The sequence below is a fragment of the Asparagus officinalis genome, chromosome 7 (genome assembly GCF_001876935.1).
Source record: "Asparagus officinalis chromosome 7, Aspof.V1, whole genome shotgun sequence".
Lineage (NCBI taxonomy): Eukaryota > Viridiplantae > Streptophyta > Magnoliopsida > Asparagales > Asparagaceae > Asparagus > Asparagus officinalis.
In genome coordinates this window covers 107,832,298-107,858,650 of record NC_033800.1, presented here as the reverse complement: position 1 = coordinate 107,858,650, position 26,353 = coordinate 107,832,298, and the positions used below count along the sequence as shown (strand labels likewise).

Sequence of the window (26,353 nt, the reverse complement as noted above, 5' to 3'; positions counted from 1 at the left end):
TTCCTACCGGTCTCTGATGTTCTACCTTTACTTGTTGGTAGGTAAAGCACTTAGCTACATATTCTGCAATCTCTCTACGCATGCCGCTCCACCAAAAATGTCTCTTCAGATCCTTGTACATCTTCGTTGTGCCTAGATGCACTGTATACCTGGTACGATGCACTTCGTCGAATAAATCCTTCTTCAGCTGAGCATTAGCTGGTATTACTAATCGGCCCGTCATCCGAAGTCCTCCATCTGCTCCAATGGTCCAATCAGCCTCTGGCTCATTGGAAATCTCTCCCTTTCGGGCTTGAATCCAAGAGTCGTCCAACTAAGCTCTGACCACTCTGTCAGTCCAAGATGGCTGTTTAGATAAAACTCCCAAAAATGCGGTGCTCCCGCCAGTCTTCGGTCTAAAGTCGAACTGGCTAGGTGCGTGGAGATCTCGATATAACGAGCATCTCAAAGCACCAATCCTGTGATGACACTTCCTACTCAATGCGTCTGCTACGACATTCGCCTTCCCCGGGTAATACTGAATCGCGAACTCATAATCCTTAATGAACTCAACTCATCGTCACTGTCTCTGATTTAGTTCCTTCTGAGAGAAGAGGTACTTCAAGCTCTGATGATCTGTGAATAGCTCAAACTGTACCCCGTACAGGTAGTGTCTCCATGTCTTCAATGCAAAGACTACTGCTGCTAGCTCCAAGTTATGTGTGGGATAGTTCTGTTCATGCGTTCTCAACTGATGTGAAATGTATGCTACTACCCTCTGGGTCTGCATCAAAACACCTCCTAGACCCGCTAACGACGCATCTGTGTAGACTACGAAGGTCTTATCACTGCTAGAAATGGTCAAAACTCGCGCTGTAGTCAACTTAGTCTTCAAAGTCTCAAAGGCCTCCTGTCACTCCGTGCTCCAAACAAAAGGTACACCATTTTTCATAAGGCGTGTAAGTGGTGTAGCTATTTTTGAGAAGTCCTGAATGAACTTCCTGTAATAGCCAACCAAACCCAAAAAGCTACAGATCTCGGTAACTGTCGTCGATGGCTCCTAATCAAGTACTGCCATAACCTTAGATGGATCCACTGCAATGCCCTCTCTGCTGATGACGTGGCCTAAAAATCTGACCTCGGATAGCCAAAACTCACACCTACTAAATTTGGCATATAGCTGGTGCTCCCGCAAAGTCTACAATGCTAATTGAAGGTGCTGCTCGTGCTCTGTCTCCGACCTCGAATAGATTAGAATGTCGTCGATGAATACTATCACGAACTGGTCCAAGTATGGACGAAAGTGCATTGGTTAGCCCAAATGGCATGACAAGAAACTCGAAGGACCCATAACGAGTCAGAAAGGCGGTCTTGGGAATATCCATCTCCCGAACCTGCAACTGATGATAGCCAGAACGAAGATCAATCTTCGATAAGTGTTGCGCTCCTTGTAGCTGGTCGAACAAGTCATCAATCCTCGGTAATGGATACCTGTTCTGGATAGTAACCTTGTTCAACCCCCGATAATCTATACAAAGACGCATACTGCCGTCCTTCTTCTTCACGAAAAGGACCGGCGCTCCCCATGGAGAATGACTCCGACGAATAAAACCCTAAGACAACAACTCATCCAGCTGAGTCTGTAGCTCCCTCATCTCAACAGGTGCCATACGATAGGGAGCTCGAGATATCGGTGTTGTGCCTGGCTGCAACTCGATGCAGAACTCAACCTCTCTCACAGGAGGTAGCCCCGGTATGTCCTGAAAGATATCCTAAAAATATGAGACAACTCTAGTCTCACACAAATAAGCACTCCGATCTCTCAGCATCACCTCCTCGATATAGGCTAGAAATGACTCTGCAAACTGGTTGCCCTGTGAAGTCGCTATGATCAATTCAGACCCATTGAACGCTCGCAAACTGACTATTTTCGTAAAACAGTCAATGCTAACATGGTAGGATGATAACCAATCCATACCAAGAATGACGTCGAAATCCGACATCCGCAAGACGATCAAATCTATGATAAACTTGGACTCATCTAAGCTGATGATACATCTCCTACAGATGTTCTCTAATAGGGATACCTCCCTAATGGAGTAGAGATGGACAACGGAGCATCTAAATGATGTGCGACTAACTGGAGCCTATCCATGAAGGCATGAGATATGAAAGAATGGGAAGCTCCGGAATCGAACAGGATCCGATCTGAAAAAGAGTTTATAAAGAAAATACCTTCTACTATAGCTCCGTTCGTACCGTGATCACGCGGTATGACTTCATAGACTCTGCCAGTGGCTGGCGACTACTGAACTAACGATGGTGGAATATACGGGACTATCTATCCCTCGAAAATCTCCTAAATTGAGTGAATCTAGCCTACTGGCCCCTCAATCCTAGGAATAGCTGGCGGTGCCTCAATCCTCTACTGCAGAGGAACAGCTGGCGGTGCCTCAATCCTCTGCTACGGCTGTTGGCCGTAACCGCGGCCCTGCTGATGCTGACCCTGACCATGGTTCTGCTACTGACCGTGTCCTCGATTCTGCTGTTGGCCCTGACCTCTGCCCTGCTGGCCTCCTGTGGGCGCACTACGATAGTCCTTGGCCTTATGCCTGATCTTGTTGCAGTTATAGCATGCACCCTGAATCTTGCGCTGTGGTGGTGCTCTCGAGTCATGTTGTGCTCCCTTCTTAAACTTGCCTTGCTGATGGAGATGAAAGTCCTTACCCCGCTGCTGGGGTCCTCCTAGTCCGAAAAAAGGTCTCTTGCCCTTGCCCTTGTCCTTGTTATTTTGCTGTCCAGACTTGTTGTTGCCCTCCTTGTTCTTCTGGAACATCGCAGTCTCTGTCTCCTGCCATATAGTTGCATCTGCGACCTCTTGGACTGAACGAAATCTTCCGGAAACTAGGTAACAGCGAAGACTTGGGCGAAGTCCCATAAGAAATATCTGCGCCTGGCGCTCTCCTTACTGCCACATGCCCGTGAAACATAGAAGACTCATAAATCGGCTCTCATAGTCAGCCACTGACATATCTCCCTGCTCTAGATTAGACAACTCTAGCTCTTTCCCGGCCCATGCCGCAGAAGAGATGTACTGCTCGTCAAAGAAATACACGAAATCCTCCTAAGTGAGGGCCATCCGATGATCCGGAGTGAAGTAAAGCCTATACCATCCTCCTGCATCACCCTTCAGACTAAAAGCTGCCAGCCTCTGCTTCTGCACTGAGTCGACGTTAAGTAAATCTAAAAGTAAATCCCACATATTTCCTCTATTTATAGGTTGTAACTGAATTCGATGTGCCCTAAAATTTTTGTGCTCCCAACTTCTAATATCTTGCTCAATCTTACCGAGCCAAGCTTCCTATTCTACGACTCTATTAATAGCTGGATGTGGCGATGGTGAGACCCTCAATCTTACCGAGCCAAGCTTCCTATTCTACGACTCTATTAATAGCTGGATGTGGCGATGGTGAGACCTTCGGTATTACCTCTTCAATAGGTACGGTTAATAGCTGGATGTGGCGATGGTGAGACCTTCGGTATTACCTCTTCAATAGGTACGGTTGGTATAACTGGTGGTGGAACTTTAGAGACTAAAATTTAGCTTGTTACTCACTCCTCGAGTGTTGCTAGTCTCTGCTTCTGTAATCGGTATTACCAAGTTGATCAGATACTTTGGAGCTTACTGTGGCTCGGGCTCTACTTGCCCAGCTCTCCGGGGATAAGCTTTACCTCGAGTACGTCCTCGTTTTAATGTTTATAATACCAAGAGGAGAGCTTATTTGACAGAGTAAGTAAGATCCCAATCATAAATAACATAACATATACCAATAGGAAAAATCGTATCACTTATCATTCATGCATTTACTTTTCAATCAAAGTAAGGTAGTTGTCACCAAAAATTTTTTTGTAAATTTTCGAATATACGTATATAACGTCCTCACTCATTCTAGGAATTCCTAGCGGACTCTATACATGATTCCTAGGAAACTCTATACTAGCTCCACGACTCGACACATGATGGTCCTAAGGATACTAGAACTAGAACTTTGATACCAACTATGACGCTCCTAGGTTCACACAAGGCTGTAGTCCAAGGTGAAACCAGAGATGTCAAACCTGCCATGCACCCACACTGTGCATAAACATGTTTCACCAATCACAGTAATATCCTCCAGTAGAACCAAATAGAAGTGCAGGTACAAACAGGCAAAATAAAGGGAATAAATGTAATAGACATGATATAAAAGAGATATCTCATAAATGAAAAGAATCATGTCTCAACTATAATACATCTGATATCTGAATAATAAAAATGTCTCAATATGAATCAACTAAGAATTGTACTAAGGCACACTACCTTTACAATATGAATATGAAACTCTAATGTCTAGATAAAACTCAAAACAACAGTGGAGTCTCCGAAACTCCGTAACACTGCGGCTCTCCGAAATTCCGAACTACCTAAAAAGGTATTTTTAAAAGAAAAAGAAACAACAACAAGAGCATCAGAGCGCTACAGCAAGATTACCTCCATCCTCCCCCAGGGAAAGGGCTACTAGATGGAGTGAAGGCTCTATCTATTAAGCATAGTCTACCTAGATTCATTTTCCCCGTATCTAAGTAGGATTAACATTTAGAAACCAACAACACGAGACGTAGTACGTCGAACGAAATAATCCAAACCAGGAAACCCTCATGTATATACCATAAGTCTCAAATTGTAGATATCTAAATATTAATACCAAACTAAGAAATAAGTCTCAAATTGTAGATATCTAAATATTAATACCAAACTAAGAAAAGACAATCTAATAAAACCAATAGTTAGAAATCCATAACACGAGACTGGTCTAATAAAACCAATAGTTAGAAATCCATAACACGAGACTGGTACGTCGAGCGAAATAATCCAAACAAGGAAACACTCATGTATATACCATATGTCTCAAGTTGCGAATCTCTAATCAATGATCCCAACTAAGAAGTAAAAAAAAATAGTAAAAAAAATAAGATATCAACACATCTTATTTATAATATCTTCCATAATCCATAGAGAGATAGAATAAAAATACCAACACATAATTTTGTATACTTTCAAAATTAACATATCTCAATTATATAGTTCAATGATAGGTCGTATTCATAATCGGCATCTATCATACTTAGGCTATAAAGTAATTGCCTCAGTATAACGGAGTACCCTGTAGGTATCCTGAACTGTGTACACGGCTCATTAGTCTCATCACGATCTCAGTGCATAACATGAGTACGGGACGGACTGCCAAATAGGTATCTTAGAAATACGGCTCACGAGCCTCATCGCACCCTAGTGTGGGACGGACGGATAGATCAAGCCTTCTAAAATCCGACTCAATAGCCTGTACATATGGAATATCGACGCACTACCTCATGTAGTACTGAACTGAGCTCATCAATGATATCCACCTCATATAAATTTTTGTATCTCTGGTATGTTGACGCACTATGTCATATAGTACTGAGCTGTGCTTATCAACGACATTCACCTCATATATAAACCATGTATATCTGGTATGTCGACACACTATCCCATATAGTACTGAGCTGTGCTCATCAACGTCATCCAACATGTATATGAATGATATCTAATTCAAATATGATCAAATCAAAATTTATCATAATCCCCTTGGGATTCTTAAATGTATAACATAACATATTCATGACTATACGTATAATATCAAGTGGCTCAAAACTCCGCGAACGCACCTCAAAACGGCGCAACACAGCTCCACAAAACGAGCAGGAAAAATAGATGTGATATCTGTTAGTAAAACAAGCATATCTTTCTCTAGGAAAACTATTTTTATAAATGGTTTTATGTTTTGAAAACTAGATTCACACATATTTCAAATGACATAAGTTTGGTTTAGGTTGGAGTTCATTTGTTATCCAAAATCTCCAGTTAAACATTATATATGTGCAGCCAATTTTCTGCAGGACATGTTATTAGTAAATATAACATATCCTTCTCTATACAAACTCTTTTTAAGAATGGTTTTCTGTTTTAGAATCTAGATACATATATCTTTCATATAAAATTTATACAAACTCTTTTTAAGAATGGTTTTCTGTTTTAGAATCTAGATACATATATCTTTCATATAAAATTGTTTTGGTTAAATTTGGACTTTTTTTTCTATCATAAACTCTAAATTAAAAATTATATAAGTGCTGCAGTTTTCTGCAGAAAAACATATATATAGTACATCACTTAAATTTCTCATATATGAATAAAATTATGAAAAATGCTAATGATCATGATACTATCATAAATAGAAAGAAAAAAAATTATTAATCTAGTATTTTTTAAGGTTTACTATCAAAAATCTGACTTTTAACACCTCAAGTTAAGATTAAAGCATGAAAACACATATTCAACATCATATTAATCATCTACACTAGTTATTTAACTATGGGGATAGGTTTGGATGCAAATAATCTTGTCTTAATATTATGTGCAAGCCTATGAAATAAACAACAACCAATCCATGAGCACAAACCACCCGTTCTCCTTCGTCACACGTCGATGATCTCGCCTTTTTGTCGATATTTGCTTCACAAAGCTCTCAAAACTCTTAAGAATAAGATCTAGGGTTTTTGAGGGAAGAGGGTGGCTGCTAGGGTTCATAGATATAATAAAAGAAGGGAATATTTATGAAAAACACAGGTATTTATAGAGGCAAACCCGAAACAAACATGTTTGACCCGAATCAGGAAACCTAGTCTGACTAGGAAAATAACCTTCGGTATTTTAGCAATAACTTTCGCATCCGATGTCAGAATGAGGTGATATAAGATTTGTTGGAAAGCGATTGAAATGACCTACAACTTTGAAATTTTGAGTTTTCCCAGATTCTAAGTGTATCATTGTCTAAAATCTATAAATTCTTAACTAGTCATTTTTCCCAGAGTTTTTCTCGTGCATGTTTTGTGCATTTGCACTCATATATTCATATATATGTATCGGATTGATCTCAAATCAATTCCTATCATACTCAAATATCAATAAACGTTATTTATCATAATATAACATATTTATTATTATATCTCACAACATTCAATATTTCGGGGTTTTACATTCTTCCCCCCTTAAAAGAATTTCGTCCCCGAAATTCCGCATTCATATCTTATAGATTAATAATACCAGAAAAGAACGTTGAGGGAATAATCCAGACAAGAAAACCCTTACATACACATCTCGCATCATTAGTCTCCAGATATGAACATAGCAATATCTACATTTAACAATTTAAGATGCCAATATTTCCACTTAACCCCTAACTAAACGGAACTAGTACGTCGGGCAAAAAATCCAAACAAGGAACCCCCCATATATATACCATGTGTTTCGAATGATTAGAAGTTAAGTGTCAATACCTCCATTCTAGCGTTAAATGTAAATATAACCATACAAATAATCACATACATAAATCAATCCACCTTCTCAATAGGTGTAGGTAGTCGCGATGCATAATATTTTCGCGCTCCCGAGAATCATCCTCAATGTCTATACTTAACAGTCTAAAATGCAAATACCCCCACTTAACCCCTAACTAAATGGAACAAATACATCGAGCAAAAAATCCAAACAAGGAACCCCTCATATATATACCATATGTTCCGAGTACTTAGGAGTTAAGTGTTAATACCATCATTTTAGCGTTAAGTATAAACATTACCATACAGGTAGCCACAAATCATAAACAAGTCATACTAAATTTAGTTTACCTGCTCAAACAGGTGTGGGTAGTCACGACGTATATCCTCTTCGCGTTCCCAAGAAGCCTCCTCAGCTCCTCTCCCATTCCACTGAACTTTAACTAAAGGTATCACCTTGTTTCTCAACTTCTTGTCCTCCTTGGTAAGAATACATACAGGAATCTTAATAGTAGTCAGATCCTCCTGAATCTCGATCTCTGGTCCGTCTAATACTCGCTGCTCCTCCTCGTCACGTAGGTGCTTCTTAAGCATCGAAACATGAAAAATATCATGTATGCTCGACATGGATGCTGGTAGGTCTAGCCGATATGAAACAGTTCCAATGCGCTCAATAATCAGGAGTGGTCCAATATACCTTGGGGGCAAGTTTTCCTCGTCTGCCAAAATGCTAAACTCTCTTCATTGGTGATATTTTCAATAACACATAGTCCCTAATTTGGAACTCTAACGGTCATCGCCTATGATCTGAATAACTCTTCTGACGACTCAGCGCTGTAAGAATGCGCTCTCGAATGATTGCTACCTTCTCCGTAGTTTGCCTCACAAGCTCTGGTCCAAGCAATAGGCCGTCCTCTGGTTCTGCCCAACAAATAGATGATCTACAAGACCTCCCGTACAATGCTTCATAATCCTAATAGTCGCTTGGTAGCTATTATTATAAGCGAATTCGATTAATGGGATGAGGTCCTCCCAGCTACCCTGGAAATCAATGACACATGCCCACAACATGTCCTCCAATATTTGGTTCACTCTCTCCGTCTGCCCATCCGTCTGCGGGTGAAACACACTAGAATAAGATAATCTGCTAATGAAAGAGTTCTGGAAGTTTCTCTAAAAATGTGAAGTGAAAACCGAGCCTTGATCTAACACAACCGTCTCTGGAACTCCATGTAATCTCATGATCTCCTAAATAAATATCCGTGCATACGTCTCTGTCGTGTATGTCATCTTTACTAGTATGAAATGTGCTAACTTTGTCAGCTGGTATACTACCACCCAAACTGAATCATTCCCTTTCTTCGATCTCGGCAATCCTACAATGAAGTCCATAGAAATATCTGTGCACTTTCACTCCGGAATGGGTAAAGGCTGTAGGGTTCCTACCGGTCTCTGATGTTCTACCATCACTTGTTGGTAGATAAAGCACTTAGCTACATATTCTACAATCTCTCTACGCATGCCGCTCCACCAAAAATGTCTCTTCAGATCCTTGTACATCTTCGTTGTGCCTGGATGCACTGTATACCTGGTACGATGCACTTCATCGAATAAATCCTTCTTCAGCTGAGCATTAGCTGGTATTACTAATCGGCCCTTCATTCGAAGTCCTCTATCTGCTCCAACGGTCTAATCAGCCTCTGGCTCTGTGGAAATCTCTCCCTTTCGGGCTTGAATCCAAGAGTCGTCCAACTGAGCTCTGACCACTCTGTCACTCCAAGATGGCTGTACGGATAAAACTCCTAAAAATGCGCTGCTCCCGCTAATCTTTGGTCTAAAGTTGAATTGGCTAGGTGCATGGAGATCTCGATATAACGTGCATCTCAAATCTATAATCCTGTGACGACGCTTCCTACTCAATACGTTTGCTACGACATTCGTCTTCCCCGGGTAATACTGAATCGCGAACTCATAATCCTTAATGAACTCAACACATCGTCACTGTCTCTGATTTAGTTCCTTCTGAGAGAAGAGGTACTTCAAGCTCTGATAATCTGTGAATAGCTCAAACTGTACCCCGTACAGGTAGTGTCTCCATGTCTTCAATGCAAAGACTACTGCTGCTAGCTCCAAGTCATTTGTGGGATAGTTCTGTTCATGCGTTCTCAACTAACGCGAAATGTATGCTACTACCCTCTGGGTCTGCATCAAAACACCTCCTAGACCCGCTAACGATGCATCTGTGTAGACTACTAAGGTCTTATTACTACTAGGAATGGTCAAAACTCGCGCTGTAGTCAACTTAGTCTTCAAAGTCTCAAAGGCATCCTGTCACTCCGTGCTCCAAACAAAAGGTACACCATTTTTCATAAGGCGTGTAAGTGGTGTAGCTATTTTTGAGAAGTCCTGAATGAACTTCCTGTAATAGCCAACCAAACCCAAAAAGCTACAGATCTCGGTAACTGTCGTCGATGGCTCCTAATCAAGTACTGCCATAACCTTAGATGGATCCACTGCAATGCCCTCTCTGCTGATGACGTGGCCTAAAAATCTGACCTCGGATAGCCAAAACTCACACCTACTAAATTTGGCATATAGCTGGTGCTCCCGCAAAGTCTACAATGCTAATTGAAGGTGCTGCTCGTGCTCTGTCTCCGACCTCGAATAGATTAGAATGTCGTCGATGAATACTATCACGAACTGGTCCAAGTATGGACGAAAAACCCGATTCATCAAATCCATGAATACCACAGGTGCATTGGTTAGCCCAAATGGCATGACAAGAAACTCGAAGGACCCATAACCAGTCAGAAAGGCGGTCTTGGGAATATCCATCTCCCGAACCCGCAACTGATGATAGCCAGAACAAAGATCAATCTTCAAGAAGTGCTGCGCTCCCTGTAGCTGGTCGCGCAAGTCATCAATCCTCGGTAATGGATACCTGTTCTGGATAGTGACCTTGTTCAACCCCCGATAATCTATACAAAGACGCATACTGCCGTCCTTCTTCTTCACGAAAAGGACCGGCGCTCCCCATGGAGAATGACTCCAGCGATTAAAACCCTGAGACAACAACTCGTCCAGCTGAGTCTGTAGCTCCCTTATCTCAGTAGGTACCATTCGATAGTGTAGAACCCCGTAAATTTATTAATGAATATATTGAGTTATTAGTGGTAAACATTTCTTTTGAGATGAATAACCATATATATATGTTAAATAAATGTGATAAATAGTGTTTGGGAGCCTAGCAAGAATTTCTATGTTAGAGAAATCAAGGGGATTGATCAGCATGTGATAGAAGGCATAGCAGGCAGTTGTTCTGCTGTGCGGTCGACCGCGATGTGCGCGGCGGTCGACCGCACAGCAGTCGGGCACACAGGAGACTTTTCTCCTGCTGTGCGGTCGACCGCGCAAGGCGCGGCGGTCGACCGCACAACAGGCAGAGAGTTTTTCTGTGTTGGGTCTTAATGGGTTTCGGGTCGGGTTCGGGTCAGGTTGTGGGGTTAGTATATATACTATCATACCCTAAAGAGCCCTATTTCTCATCTGAAATCAGAACCCTAGCCCCCTCTCTCCCCTTCAAACCCTAGTTTCTCACTCCTTGGTGATTGGGAGGAGCTTTGGAGGGCTTTTCAGCGAATTGTTGGTGGATTCAGCGAGAGGGATCATCTTCCTCCAGATCTAGGGCTTCGTTTTCGTCGTAGGCGAGTAACATCTCGCCCAACTTCATCCCATTTCGTTTTTATGCTTAGATTTGAGTTTTTATCCGGTTTTTATTGAGCCCAAATCGTATTTTGTGTAGATAAAGTAGATCTTATGGCATGAGGTGCAAAAATCATATATTTCAGTCTTAAAAAGGTTCACTAATGATGTTTAATTAATGAGATCTTGATCTGAAACGTTTTTATGAAGGTTAAACCTATTTTTCTCCTGTTTAAGAACTTTTAAAATCATGTTGTTTAAGGTTTGGGATTTTTGATAATGAGGTTTTAACCATTTAAACTTGTTGTTTATTGCCATGGTTCTCTATTAAAAGGTTATAGTATAATGGGTATAGAAATCCCCAAGTTTTTGTATGAGTTCGGTAGCTGACAGAACCCAGAATGAGGTTCTGTCCGCCCAGCGGTCGACCGCATAGGACTCAGCGGTCGACCGTCGCGCGTTCCTGCCTGCAGAATTGTTTCTGCGCTTTGGGCGGTCGACCGGCATGACCTCTGCGGTCGACCGTCGCTCAGTTTCTGAGCCTAGTAGTTCTCAGGCCTGCGAGCGGTTGACCGGAGTGGGTTCTGAAGTCGACCGCCGCACAGTTTTTCCTGCCCTATTTGTTTCTGCTGTATAGTACACTCGTTAGAGCGCTTGCCTCGATCACCTAACTTTGATCTTCAGTTGTACTAAGCATCTATGCATGATAGATGGCCTGAAATACTTGCCTAGAATCACACGACGAGATGAGTGTGAGTTTTGCATAAGTAAACCATGCCTTGTATATCACTAATAATTGCTCATTTGCACAGTCCTCGTGTTGGACTATAATCCATAGAAGTCCTCGTGTTGGACTATAATCCATTTCAGTCCTCGTGTTGGGCAATTATCCATTTATCTCATGTGTTGGGAAATCTCTATATCTAATTCATGTACTGGACATCTTTATTAACCATGCATGCGACATTTCACATGAGTTATGACATGACACTTATGAAGAATATGACACCACATATATTGAGAGTATGATATGACACTTATGTCAAATACGACATGGTAATTATGTGGGACGTCACATAACACAATATATATATATGTTCGGAGACATGTTGTATTTTCTTTTTGCTTATTTCTGTTTACATATTAGACTCCGGGTTTGGTACTTAAGGATTTTCAATTTGGGATACAAGGTATATACATGAGGGTTTCCTTGTTTGGATTATTTCGCTCGACGTACCTATGCCCGTGTTGAAACTCCATAAGTACTCAGACTCATTGTTTACTGATAGAGTAATTGTTTATATATTTATATTTTGTGATAACTGTATTTTCTTATACAACGAGCCCTCTCCATTGGGGTTGGTTGTGATGTTGCTCGCTAGCGCTTTGACGCTCGTTGTCCCTCCCCCTTTCAGGTCACGAGCCAGGAGCCCGGAGAGTCGCAGGTTGATGGCGGCACACTTTAGTGCTCGACTATCTATTCTAGCTATGTTTTATTTTGGGATCTCCACTATAGACTTTGCTTAGGCAGTTGAGGACTTTATTCTAGATGTTGTATAGGCTGCGTGCCTTATTTCCTTTAGTGTGCAAGTTAAAGAAATCTCTTTATGGGTTGAAACAGACTCTAAGACAGTGGTATTTGAGATTTGATACTTTTATGTTTGAGCATGGTTACTCGAGGAGTAAATATAATAGTTGTGTTTATCATAAAAAACTCAATGATGTCTCTTTTGTGTATTTGCTTTTATATATTGATGACATGTTGATTGCAGCTAAAGATATGTCAGAAATCAACAAGTTAAAATATCAACTCAAACATGAGTTTGAGATGAAGGACTTGGGAGCATCAAAGAAGATTTTGGGGATGAAGATCCACAGGAATAAGCGAGAAGGAAGTTTATTCCTATCTCAGAAGAAATACATCAAGAAAGTGTTGGAGAGATTTGGCATACTTGATGCCAAGCCTATGAAAACTCTGTTTGCTGCTTATTTTTGTATTTCCACAAATTTTTCACCTCAGACTGAGGAATAAGAGAAGTACATGTCTTGCCTTCCTTATGCTAGTGCAGTTGGAAGCATTACATATGCTATGGTCTGCACCCGTCCAGATATTTCACATGCAGTCAGTATTGTGAGTCACTATATGAATAAGCCTGGAAAGGTCCATTGACAGGCTGTGAAATGGATACTTAAATATTTGAGAGGGTCTGTAAATATTGGTTTATATTTTGGCAGGAATACAAATTCAGATTGCAGAATACTAGGCTATTCTGATTCAAATTATGTGGGCAAGTTATATAAGAGACGATCCCTGATAGGTTATATACTCACTCTTTCAAGTAGTGCCATTAGTTAGAAGGCGATTCTACAGTTGACAGTTACTTTGTCTACTACAGAGGCAGAGTATATGACAGTAACAGAAGCAGTGAAAGAAGTCATTTGGTTGAGAGGTTTGGCTAAAGATCTTGGCTTACACAAATGTGTTACTTCGGTATTTTGTAACAGCCAAAGTGCTATATATTTGACAAAGCATCAGATGTATCATGAAAGAACCAAACATATAGATATCACGTATCATTTTATTAGAGAAATTAAACTCATCAAGATTAAAAAAATTGGTACTGTAGATAATCCAGCAGATATGATGACGAAGTCCGTACATTTGCGTAAGTTCGAGCATTGCCTCGAATTGCTTGGAGTTCAACAAAGCAGAGGTCAAAACCTTTCACAGAATCTTTCCTTACTTCTTTGTCCTTCGATCATCCGATTCAACAACTTCTAGTCATATATTAGGTACTATTGGGATCTTAGATGTGAGCCTAGAGGAAGAGGGTTTTGAAAGTACCCTAATACCACTAGGAAAGAACCCTAGAGGCGGGTGAATATGGTTTATGCTAATCTAATATGATTTAATACCGATTAAAACTAATTGACAAGTTATCCTAGCAAATAAGATATGCAATGAGATATTAGCAAGGATAAACAATATAAACAAGGGTGAAACAAGATAAACAAAAGATACAATTGTGATAGAGAAATGTAAATAATACAAACACACAATATGATCACGGAGTTCGGACCTTCCGTTCTACGTCTCCGCTCCCTACTCCCGGGAGAAATCCACTATCACACCGGGTTTAAAACGATTACCTGAAAACATTTACACCACACAATATCAGTTGTTAATGCTCACCGATCAACGTTCACAATCTCACAATGTAACTATACTAACTACCATCTCAAGTGTTGGTCTCTAGCTCGTGTCTCCCTAAAGTGTTAGGAATTACAACCTCTCTCTAAGCATTACCACCTACCCCACTCCTCTTAGGACGACCCCGTCTCTAACCAAACACTCCTCTTGGTGTACTAGTGTATTACAAAGTGAACCTCACAATTATAGCTTAATACAACAATCGGTTTTCTAGTTTACCAAAAACTTTACAACTTATACACCTGCAATTACACTTCACACCCTCTAAGTATTGGCCTAGCCCGTGTCACCTTCCTCAAGTGTTCGGAATTACCACCTCTCACTAGGCTTTACTACAGACACTACTCCTCTTGGAACCGACCCCTTCTCTCACCACACACTTCTCTCAGTGTCCAAGTGTAATACAATGTGCAACTCACAATGAAGCTCAACAATACAAATAAATTTATTCTCTACAATGGATGAGAACACAATGTAAACTCACTCTCAATGTCACAAACCCCACAACCCCAATTATACAATGTATGAAAATACTAAAGCTTAATAGGTTGTGTGTGAACAAAGAGAAAATCAAATATAAACTCAATGTAAACACTAGCTTAATAAAAATGATAAACAACAAATAATTAATGCAAAGCTAGTATTGAGTTTAGAAATTCTTCTCTGAAAAACAAGATGGAGAGATTGGAGCTTAAAGCTCAAACAATATGAAGATGATCTCCTCCACTTGTCAAAACTTCTTCACAAATCAAACAAACACTAAACCAAACTTAAACCCTTGTTAAACTTTTGTAAACTTATATAAAACAATTTTCTTGGATAAAAACAGAGCTGGGTATGAGGGGGAATATATAGGGAACACCAAAGATCAAGAAAACACAGCAAAAGGACCAAAAAACCAAAACAGGATAAAGGCTAAAAAAACTAGCCGTTACAGCATCAGTCGACTGACGGCTTTCATCAGTCGACTGATGAGCTGATCGTTATAGGCGTTTTCCAGCTCATCAGTCGACTGACGGACCTTATCAGTTGACTGATGACCTTATCAGTCGACCGGTCAGTCGACCAAAACAAAACAAAAACCTTTTGTTATTCCAGACACTTTCTTCAGTCGACACATCAGTTGACTGATGTCATCAGTCGACTTACAAGTCGACTGATAACATGTTATCAGCCTGTATCAAATAGTAAAACTAATTTTTGAAGTGCCTTTAAAAATAGTAAATAAATTCCAAAAAATATAAAACTTTGGAAAATGATTATAAACATGTTAATGAACATGTTACAAAAAGAATTTTTAAAATAGCACTTCACATTTGTGAAAACTCATCATTTTTCAAAACTAGTCCAAAACATGAAAATACAAAACACATATTTTTGATATTTTAGCTAAACCATGTTTTGAAACTTTATAAAATAATTTTATAGACTTAATAAAATATGTATAAACTGATATTGAAGTCTATAAACTAATAAAATAATATTTTATCAAAAACACCTATACTTTGATAAAATCAACAAATACATGTGTGTGATTAATATGAGCTTAAAGTATCTACACACAAGTATAAACCTAAACTAAATTACCCAAGCTTGTGATCTTCAACGAAGCTCATCTTGGTAAACTTGCGGATGAAGCTTGAACTTGGATCTTTAACTTGAATTGCAAGGCTTCACTCTACTATTCTGCCAACCTCTATTGGATATGATCGTGAATGCTTGATTTCATCCATCCTCCAACTTATTGTTTGCTTAGAATAAATATAAAACACAAACACTAGAAACAACATTAGTTATAAATTGTTTGTTAATCATCATTAAAACAAAAGGATCCAACAGGGTTGAATAGGGTTGTTAAACTTTTTGAAAAATGACAGCAAATATTGAAAAAGTAGTGGAAATAAACGAAATAAACAAAGCAACCATAGAGGAATCACATACAAAAGGACTTTTTAGTGGTTCTGATAGAAATTCTATATCCACTCTGTTAGATATTTTGTTAAGAAAAGACAATTTTGCCTTCATGAATAGTAAAAAAGTTTTATAATTAAAACATGTTTTAATTAGCAATTAAAAATATGTGTAACGGCCATATAATTATGGGGAACGTTACAAAATTTATGACGAACGTTACGGAATTAATTACGGGTTTTGTAACGTCTTTTCCAACCCTATATATATATCCGTATGTTGAGCTCAAAATGATAAGAAAAAAAATATACAACAAGTTTCTCTTGTTTTTCTTCTCTCCCCTACATATTATTTTCATCTACATTTTAGTTTTTTATGGGCAACTTCATTCATCGGAGCTGAAGCTCTGCACTCTCGCCCGAGGGTAGAGGCCGGCCGTTTCCGGGGGTTTTTACCGCTAGGGGAAGGGAACCATCTGCGCCAGGGCGATAGGCGGGTTCTCAATCTTCTAGGGCAGTGTTTACACGACTGCTCCCGTTCAGGCTTGATTTTCTTATCTCTTATTTATTTTGATTTCGGATTTAATTCATGCTATAATATTAATTATTTGATAAATTCCCAACAGCTAATACTCGAAACTCTCCAATTAGGGAGAAAAAAAAACATCAGTACACTATATTCATAATTGATGACATAATTTCCATACGAATTATATGTTATGTTTCTTGTGCAAAATTAAATGCATGCACACTGTCTAGTCCTTGCGACCTTTCCATGCCCATCAAAGTATCCAACGAAGTTCTCTCTTCCTTGCGTGCCCTACATCAGGCCTCAACACTGTATCCAAACAAGAACTGGATTTCTGAATCAACATTGCACGCCACTTCGCGATGATCGTGTACTATAGCGTAAGGGGGTGTTATATAAAAAAAGAACAGCATCTGCATCTCTGAGTTTATTCTGAAACACTCTCGTTGCGTTTTGTCTGAATGTAGAGGTAGCAAACCAGGACAAAGCAAATTCATTGACTAAGAGTGCATAACGGGATGTTGTCGCATCACGAGTCCCAAAATGCTGCGGTCGGATGACAGAAGTGGATCGGAGCAATAGTCGATGAACTCTCAGCACCAACTTACCTGGAAAAAAGAGATGCGATCCTCATTAGAGAACAGATACTCCTTATTTGTTGAAAGAAAAAAAAAATAATTACGTGCATGGGAGACCTCCTTTTTCGGAAACAATTGGTATTTGTAGATCCATCAGCGCCCTCGAAAAGATCAGCGAAGGTCTCACAACTAATTAGAGAAATCTAAATATTTCTGAGAAGCAAGTTCGGAGGATAATAACAAAAAACAAACTGCAATGTGTCTAAAGAAAGTAAATGTTAGACAACAAAACCTGTGCAAAATCTTTTGATGCGGTCAATCAGTAGGAACCATGTAATGCATTAAGTCCCTATGGTCGAAAACATCACAATCCTACAATCCAGCAAGGTAATTTTAAAATATTGCTTACTTTCAAGAAAAAACAAATCTACAAAAAGAAAAGTGTTACTGGAGGTAGGAGGTCTGTTCTATTTCGCTTTAACTTCATTAAAAACCGATACAAATGTACATAAATGAATAGTCAGTGTACATCCACGAGACATATTTCAACAAAAAAAGATGTAATATACAACCATATAGACAAAATCTCACCCAATGAATCATCATCGACTAGGAAGTTGTGCAAAAGTCCCAATATTAGGGCTACAACCCCCAACCATCATCCTTTTATAGACAGCATAAGCATGATCACTATCTCCTGATCTGCTATGCCCTCGAATGAGAGCATTATAAGTAAAAACATTCGGTTTTAGGCCCTTTAGTTGAAGTTCTTCATACATCTTTCCCGCTTCACCAACCATCCCTGCATTCCCAAAGTGGATTATCAAAGAGTTATAAGTATACAAGTCTGGAGAAATCCCTTTAACCTTCATTTCTTCGAAAAGAGCCATCGCTTCGTCTAATCTTTGAGACTTTCCAAGGCCGTTGATCATAAAGTTGTAAGCATATAAGTCAGGTTCAACTCCCGCTGCTATCATCTCCTCAAAATAACAGAGAGCATCATCTACCCGGTCAATTATGCAAAGGGTATCGATAAGAATGGTATAAGACTTCACATCCGGTCTAATTCCCTCCCTAACCATCTTTTCAAACAACTTAAAAGCCTTATCCACATCTCCAGCCTTTCCAAATCCATTTATGAGGATGTTATATATAGCGCAATTCGGTCTACATCCATATTCAACCATCTCATTAAAGAGTTCTTCTGCTTTGTTCATTTCCCCTGATTTCAGAAGCCCATCTATTAGAGGACCATAAGTACACGGTGTAGGAGAGATATCTCTGCTCATTAGATCATAATACAAGTCTACCGCCTGCTCCAATCTGTTAGATTTGACGAGGCCTGAGATGAGTATATTATAGGTTATGCTATTATGTTTGCATCCTTTAGAGTGCATCTCTTCATGCAAATCCAACATTTCCGTTGCCCTCTTCGATTTCCCTAGAGCATCAAGCAAAGCATTATAGGTGAAAATATCAGGAGTACATCCCATCCTTTTCATCTCTTCAAAAAGCAGAAGCGCGGTTTCTATGGACTTGTTATCGAGTAGCCCATCGATAAGAGGATTATATGCTTCAAGAGTTGGTCTAACTCCGTATCCCTTGAACTTCTCAAAGAGACGGTAAGCATCAAGAGCTTTCTTATTCTTGCAGAGATGCTTAATTAGAGAGCATAATAAGAAGTCATTTGGGAAAATGCCATTTATAGCAGCTTTTGCAGCAAATGTAACAGAGAGATCAACTCCAGCTTCACGTACTATCCCTTCCATCAAAGATTCCCACGCAAACCTATCAATTTGAGCAACAGGCTGAAGATTATATTTGCAGGCAATTCGTAGAGCCTCTTCTACCAAACCATTCTTCACAAAACCAGGAAGGATACTGCACAAAGTCACAAAATCAGGAGCAAAAACTTTGCTCATCTGATGAAAGAGCCACAATGCTTCATTAATTCTACCCTCTTTAATGAAACCATATATCACAGTGTTGTAAGATAAAAGATCAGGCGTACAGTTCCTTTCACTCATTTCATAAAGCATATCAAAGGCTTTATCAACATCACCAACTCCACATAGATAATGCAGCAAAGTGTTGTATGTTACTGTATTCGGAGGACAATTAAAATAACCCATTTCTTCGAACAATTTGAATGCCTTCTGAATTTTCCCCTCACTACCTAAACCAGCCAAGAGTGTGTTATAAGTTACAACAGTTGGCTTAAGATTCATTTTCTTCATTTTATCAAACATTCTCCAAGCTTCCTCCTCTCTACCTGCCTTATAGAGTGTATCGATAAGTGAATTGACCGTAATTTCATCTGGTTCACAGCCACTCTCCATCATTTCATCAAACATCTTAACAGCTTCATCAGCTTTCCCAGCCTTATTGTAGCATTTGATCATCATGTTATATGTGATAGAATCAGGAGAAAGGCCAGTAGCTTTTAGTTCATAAAAGACTTCTTTTGCTTGTACAAGCTGACCGGACTCAGCAAGACCATACAAACAAGAATTGAAAGCAACAATATCAGGAACAACCCCCTGGATCTTCATACTTTCATATGCTTGAAAAGCTTTCTCAAATTCACCAGATTTCCCATAGTAGTCAATGAAAAGTATGAAAGTGTAAGCAGTTGGCTTCGGACCTTGAACTTCCATATGGCCGAAAATCTCTTGAGCTTTCTCCAATCTGTTTGCTCTAAGAAGCCCACCAATCAATGTGTTGTATGTGTGAAGATTAGGTGAAATTCCCTTACTCCCCATAGTTTCTAACATCTCCCAAGCCTCTTCAATCTTCCCTTCTTTACACAAAGCCTTTATGATTATAGTAAAGACAACCACATCAGCAGCATAACCATCAGATTCCATCGCTTCCCAGAACTCCATCACCAATTTCAAATTGCCAACATCACCAAATTGATCCAGCAATGTGATGTAAGTGACTCTATCCGGCTTCTGATCACTAGATTTCATCTGGGAAAACAATTCCTGGGCTTTATCAAGTCTCCCCGCTTCACATAGAACTCCTATTAACACAGTGTAAGTCACAACATCAGGCTGACACCCCTCTTCTTCCATTCTCCTCAGAAGCCCGTAAGCCTCATCAAACTTCCCAGCTTGCCCGAGTACTCTAATGCAAATAGTGAAGGTGTAAACATTGGGCTTCAACCCTAAAGACTCCATCTCTCTCAAAAGGCCCATCACAGATTCAGTCTTTTTCCTCTTTCCCGATGCGACCATCAATGCTGAATATGTCTTTAAACTAGGCTTTACCCCTTCTGATACCATTCTTTTATACACTTCCATGGCCTCTCTATAAAACCCCGACTGCAGCAAAAAATGAATCAGCCCATTGTACGAAAATGCATTCAACAAAAAACCAGCTTCTCTCATCCTTGATAATGCGAAGGGAGCACTTCTAAGGCCACCGCGGACACCAAGTCCCTTAAATATCGTCAAAAAGGTATTCGCGTTCTTCTTCACAATTTGCTTCTGCATTAAATCAAACACAACAGCCATGTCTTCTATCCTACCATGATTCCTCAAGAACTCAAGCATATAATTGAACGAATGGGTCGTGTGTACAATCTCGGACTGTTGTGCGATGGATTTAAAGAGATCCATTGCCTCAGTTGGGTCATCACTGGACTTGAGAACATCCACCACATTATCTGAACTGACCCAACTTCTTGATAAATCGGCATCAATGCTACATTTTACACTAAACACCCAAACACCCACATGTTTTTTCTTGTGATTTTGGCGATACACAAGAAACCCAGACGAGAAAACCTTCAAATTTTCAAACCCCTGCCTTCTACAATTGCCCAAATCAAAAGAAACAGCTCTCTTGCCATTGGTTCTGTAATTCACTGGACTGCTACAGAGAACTCCAGAGGAGCAGAGGTCTACCATGTTGACACTCATCAAGGCAAACAAACAAAGCAACAGTTTTTGCTCCTCTTTGATTCAGCTTTTGTGCTCACATTGACAAGGAAATAAAATTGAAGGAAAAAAAAAAGATATGTGGGCTTGCTTTTACCTTCAGTGTTGGATACAGAGAAGCGAAAGAAGAGATCTTTGAGAACCTTTGGCTGATGCTTGGGAATTTTGAAGTTTCTTTCTTCGAATTTTTGTGGCGATTTTATCAGGCTACGTAGATTTTTAGTCGATATTTTTGTTGAAATGGAATTGGATAGCCTTTATAAGCCCCAAACTGTGCCTGCTCTTTGATAGCTGCCTTGGGATGGATTTGGGTCGGGTCTGGACATTTGTGGGTCGGATACTTCTATCTTATTCGGACCCGAGGAGTAATAAAAATTGAAAGTTAAAAACAAAAAGCTTATTTTCACTTTCGTACCCCAAAAGTTTGCCGAATTTCATTTTGATATACCAAAGTATTCTTTTAACACTTTGGTATAAAAGCTTCAAGTAATTTCGCTTTGATACTTTTGTGAGGATCAAGCGCTAAGTACACGTGATACAAATTCAATAGGAAATCTAATGAAACTTGGACGAGATTTAACAAATTAAAATAAGATTTAAAGTTTGAGGTATCGAAGTGTTAGAAATATAACTTTGGGTTTGAAAGTAGAAAATTGGCTAAACTATGGGTAGCAGAGTGATAATAAGACTAAACTAAACTCATTCTAAGCCCTACTTAACATCATTTAATCTAGGGCTATCTAGATTTTAGTTCCTTAGATCTTCAATAATTCCACATTAGTCTCTCGAGTCCTAAAAATCGCTCATCAGTCGCTCAAATCTTAAGGATATTGCAATTTTGGTGTCTCAGTGGCCAGAATACCCTCGCCTCTCTCTTCTAACATCTGAACCCGGCCCAATTTACTATTGCTTTTATAGGGGTGCTTCTGTTTATTTTTTTTAATAAGCAGCTAATAATGATGTTTGGTGAAAAATATTTTGGTATACTTATTGAATTTGCTTCTATTTTTTTAAGGGAGTGTTTTTAGAAGCGAGGATACTTTTAGAAGCAGCTTATGTTATTTTTAAGTTCATACACCATATATAGATTTTTTTTCTTTAACAATGAGCAGCTTATATAAGTTACTACTTCAAGCTGCTTTTACAACTAAGGTGATTTTTATATTTGATTACCAAACGGCTTGTTTCAACAGCTTATATAAGTTGCTACTACAAGCTGCTTTTATAAGAAACTTATTATAAGTTTGAGGGCCTACTATGGCATTACAAACATATAAGGGACTAAGAACTAAATAATCAACATAATGTAATTTCATGTGTAATAATCAACATCACGATACAGCACAAACCCTTTTCAAGTAAAACCCTAACAAAACCACCAGTTACACCAAAACCCCCCCAAAATTGATTTCTCGCAGCTCGATTTCAAATCTCACGCTTCGCCTCGAACGGAATGGCGGTGCCAGAATCAGTAGTGGATTAAATCAAAGAAACCATAGATTGCGTCGGCGATCTCCAAACGAATCTCCTCAACTTTTTGTCGGCGGCAGAGCCCGGAGTCCTCGACGAGCTGTCGCCGCTCCAGCGGGCACGTGCTTTCCTCGTGCTCGCCCAGTCTGCTTCCTCTTTGTTGGCAGGTATAAAAACCCTAACCCTAGCTCATTGATTCTTTTGCTTTCATAAAAATTCTTTCTTTTCCTTTTCCTTTGAGCAGTGAGATTGAGGTGCAGTGGAATTCGACCAGATGATCATCCTGTCAAGACTGAGATTGTAAGAATTTATCTCGATTTTATCGTCTAATGTTCTTGCGGGTTTAGTTGTTTTCTGCTAAGAGGTTGATAATTAAGCCATGTGGGTTTAAATCGTAGGAGAGGTTGAGCTTGTGTGAGGGGAAATTGGAGCGATTTGGTAATTGGAACAAAGGTATTCTACTTTTGTTGTTAATTTTGCTCATTTTATTGTGTTCTTTGCTCTTAGTGGTTGGTTTTGTTTGCTTTTCGATGTGTGGCGGATAGTTTTGAAATCTTTGCCTATCTTTGCTCTTAGTGGTTGGTTTTGTTTGCTTTTCGATGTGTGGCGGATAGTTTTGAAATCTTTGCCTACTGTCTGAAAATATTATAATGTTTCCGAGCTTAAATGTGACATCAAATGCTGGGAAATGCTGGGAACTACTGATAATCAATTTTGAACTTGTTTAGTATATATTTGATGTTCATTATGAAGACATCGTTGACATGATGTTGTGCTTGCTGAGCAACCGATAACTGACGTGATTCTAAATATGAAGTCTTTGAAATGGGAATGCTTGCAAGCTTCTAGGCAAAGGTAAATATAGACATGCACATGAGTTTCTATTGATGGTAGGAACCAATAATAGTGGAGACATAGAGCTGAAAACTCCCTAATTGGATTGCATTCGAGTCAACCTCATAGAGCATATAAGAACACCAGAAGGTGAAGGGATCGGTTGTAGTCCTTGTTCATGAAGATGACACCTCTGTAGTTAAAAGAGGGCTTCTTGTTTTGGTGGCTGGCTTTGTTTCCTCAAGATATGGGTATCCGCATGAATAGTTACTATGGCGAACACTGCCATCATTCCGTTTTCAAATATAGTTTCTCTACTCAGGCTTGGATGGTGGAATTCCAGAATTCTGAGAAAGCATGTTAATTTCTCTGGAGGTATCGCTTCTTGCAAATGAGCTTACAAGCCAAGTAAAAAGCCTCATCCCTTTTGTGATCTGTTTTTAGCTGCGGAAAATCTTGTGGCAGAGGTCCAAGCACTTGTGATCTAAAAGCAGATTGAAATAGGCTGTGAAATATCATTGGAAAGACCACCCTAGCTTGCATAGCCCTCAACAAAAGTGATTTAAAAACACTATTTAAACATAGGTTGTGAAATGTGATTGAAAGAACAGCCTATAGAGCTTGTACAGCCCTTAACCACAGTGGATTATCATGTAAACGTTATGAAAGAGAACAAAGTACTAGCTATCAAACCTTGAGTGAGTAAAGGCACAAGGGGGCTTGAATGTTAATCACCATGGGCTTATCCTAATCATTCTATTTTCTACAACTCCTTTGGAGAGATTCGATCTCAGGATATTAATCCGGGAATCTTTGTGGTTCTTTTATCAAAGATCCTCTTTTTGCCCGAACAATTGTCCATAGTTTGATCTCTCGGGCCTTGCCTTTACCTTGTGGTTGTGGCCTCACTCCATATTGGCATATTCACCTGCCCATTTAGGTTTAACACATGGAATGAGCACACTATCAGGTAGATTGAGGAGTCGGACCAGGTAGCCCACGCATTCACGAATCACACATCAGTTAGATTCCCTAATTTGATAGAGATTTGTGTGCACGAGGTTATTAGGATTCAGGCCCTCTCTGAAGTAGTTGGAGCTGAATAATGCTTCTTGTACAGTCCTCTAATTTGTGGATGTGTAATAACCTTGACCCCTTTTGATTTATTCCTAGTTTTAGATTAACTCATCCCTGTTTGATTAATGTAAAGTGGAAACGAGCTAAGGTCCTCGTTTATTCCCAAATATTTTGTCTGTTGAATAGGATTGACATATAAGTGTAATATGGAGTCTGTCCTCTGTAGCATGAAGTTATATTCGTTTACTAGATTATTCAAGCACAAACATTCCAATCATGTCCTGTAAGTTTACTCTTGAGCTTTTAAAGATCTCATTCGGCCACTTGCGATGGTCTTTATCTTTTTTATTTGAAGAAGAGCGGATTCTGTTCTTTGAATGTTTGTACAGTTTTTTCTCTCTCATTGCGTTAGAAATTTTGATCTGTCACTTTCCTCCCGATTAAAAAAAAATTAACCTAAGTAGTGCTTTTATCGTTCATATACATGATATTTTGTCATCAAGTTTTGTGGCCTGTTACGCTTCATTCTTCCTTTTTTTTTTCTTTATTTTGGGGTGCATATCTGTATCTATGAAGAGAGATGGCTAATCCTTTGATATTGGTGTATATAAATATTTATGCTTGTCCTTGCAAATAATTTTACTGACCTCCTTTTCAAGTTTTTGATGAGTTCCCTCGCCAGCTTTCCTCTTTTTTTTTTTTTTTCATTTCAAGTTAGCCCCTGTTAAATTACCAAGCGGTCTTTACCTGGCTTCTTCTACAGCACCACTGCGGCCATCGACTACCCTAAATCGTCAGGCAGCAACACGATTCATTGGACGTTCGCTACCAGATTTGACACCAGGTATATATATATATATATATGTAAGCCAATAATTTCTTTCCGTTTCATTGCTTCCCTCTATTATTCCCTGTTCCAAGGCATTGAGTTTTTCTTCAGGACAAAGGCAAAGTATGAGGGAGATTAGTAGAGGAGAAGGGGACACAAGGAGTCGATTTCCTGAAAACCACAGATCGCAGAAGAAAAGAAAACACTCGTCGAGGGAGAAGCAATCCGTACGTGCCGCCGCTCAAGAGTTTCTTGAGAAAGCAGCTCGTGAGCTTCTTGGCCCTGAGGATCATACGGTGAAGGGTCCTTTGCGGGATGAGATTTGTGATGACGAGGATGAACTTGTAGGCTGATTAATTAGTTATTAATCGGCTCTTCAGGTACCATCTAAAATGCAACTAGTGGGGTTCTAAACTTTGTCTTTTAAGTGATTATTATTAAATAATAGCGTAAAATGTTTACCATTGCTTAGTTATGTTAAATGCCTTAGGTTGGAGTATATACGAGAACTATTCTTAAATACATATATACATTTGGTATTATAAGAAAATGTTTAAGATGTGACTTGAGCTGCTCATAGTGTTCTTTTCCTGTAACTTTAAATGCGTTTCATGCTGTAATTTATGTGGAAGGCAAGAATGCGAAAACGTTTCCCTTCGTTTGGTGGTAAAATGTTTTCTTTAGGGAAAATTTACAAAATAGACCGTTTTTATAAAGTAATTAGCGAAATAGACCACTTTTAAAAGTAATTAGCAAAATAGACCTCTTTTTGCCCAATAGGCCAAAAAGAGGTCGATTTTGAAAAAATGGCTTCAGAAAACATACGGGACTAGTAGTCCCGTATGTTTAAAGCTAACTAATCTAATGATTA

General features: G+C 39.4%; 2 protein-coding genes across 5 annotated transcripts; one reads left to right on the top strand and one right to left on the bottom strand.

The window, feature by feature from the left end:
* Nucleotides 16,877-21,512, bottom strand: LOC109848913 (pentatricopeptide repeat-containing protein At4g31850, chloroplastic-like). Of its 4 annotated transcripts, none has more exons than XR_002248940.1 (4): nucleotides 17,920-21,512; nucleotides 17,621-17,699; nucleotides 17,433-17,517; nucleotides 16,877-17,358 (listed from the first exon to the last, which is right to left on the bottom strand). XR_002248940.1 is itself a non-coding variant. In XM_020418635.1 (2 exons), the coding sequence occupies exon 1, from the start codon at nucleotides 21,252-21,254 to the stop codon at nucleotides 17,931-17,933; it is 3,324 nt and encodes a 1,107-aa protein (XP_020274224.1). In that variant the 5' UTR covers nucleotides 21,255-21,512; the 3' UTR covers nucleotides 16,877-17,358; nucleotides 17,920-17,930. The 4 variants fall into 4 exon arrangements, 1 of the variants encoding a protein (XP_020274224.1); XR_002248941.1 differs by having other exon boundaries at nucleotides 17,446-17,517; XR_002248942.1 differs by having other exon boundaries at nucleotides 17,621-17,700; nucleotides 21,370-21,512.
* Nucleotides 21,937-26,051, top strand: LOC109847619 (nuclear nucleic acid-binding protein C1D-like). The gene is made up of 6 exons (XM_020416850.1): nucleotides 21,937-21,940; nucleotides 22,772-22,909; nucleotides 22,987-23,042; nucleotides 23,141-23,195; nucleotides 25,417-25,497; nucleotides 25,594-26,051. Exons 1-6 carry the CDS (start codon nucleotides 21,937-21,939, stop codon nucleotides 25,833-25,835), a joined length of 576 nt encoding a protein of 191 aa, XP_020272439.1. The 3' UTR covers nucleotides 25,836-26,051.

Bases quoted from the DNA above. Each gene is read 5' to 3' on its own strand.
- LOC109847619 (XM_020416850.1), top strand. The intron at 23,043-23,140 runs GTAAGAATTTAT...TTTAAATCGTAG, and splicing joins ATCCTGTCAAGACTGAGATT to GAGAGGTTGAGCTTGTGTGA. The intron at 25,498-25,593 runs GTATATATATAT...GTTTTTCTTCAG, and splicing joins GCTACCAGATTTGACACCAG to GACAAAGGCAAAGTATGAGG.
- LOC109848913 (XM_020418635.1), bottom strand. From the start codon at position 21,254: ATGAGTGTCAACATGGTAGACCTCTGCTCCTCTGGAGTTCTCTGTAGC.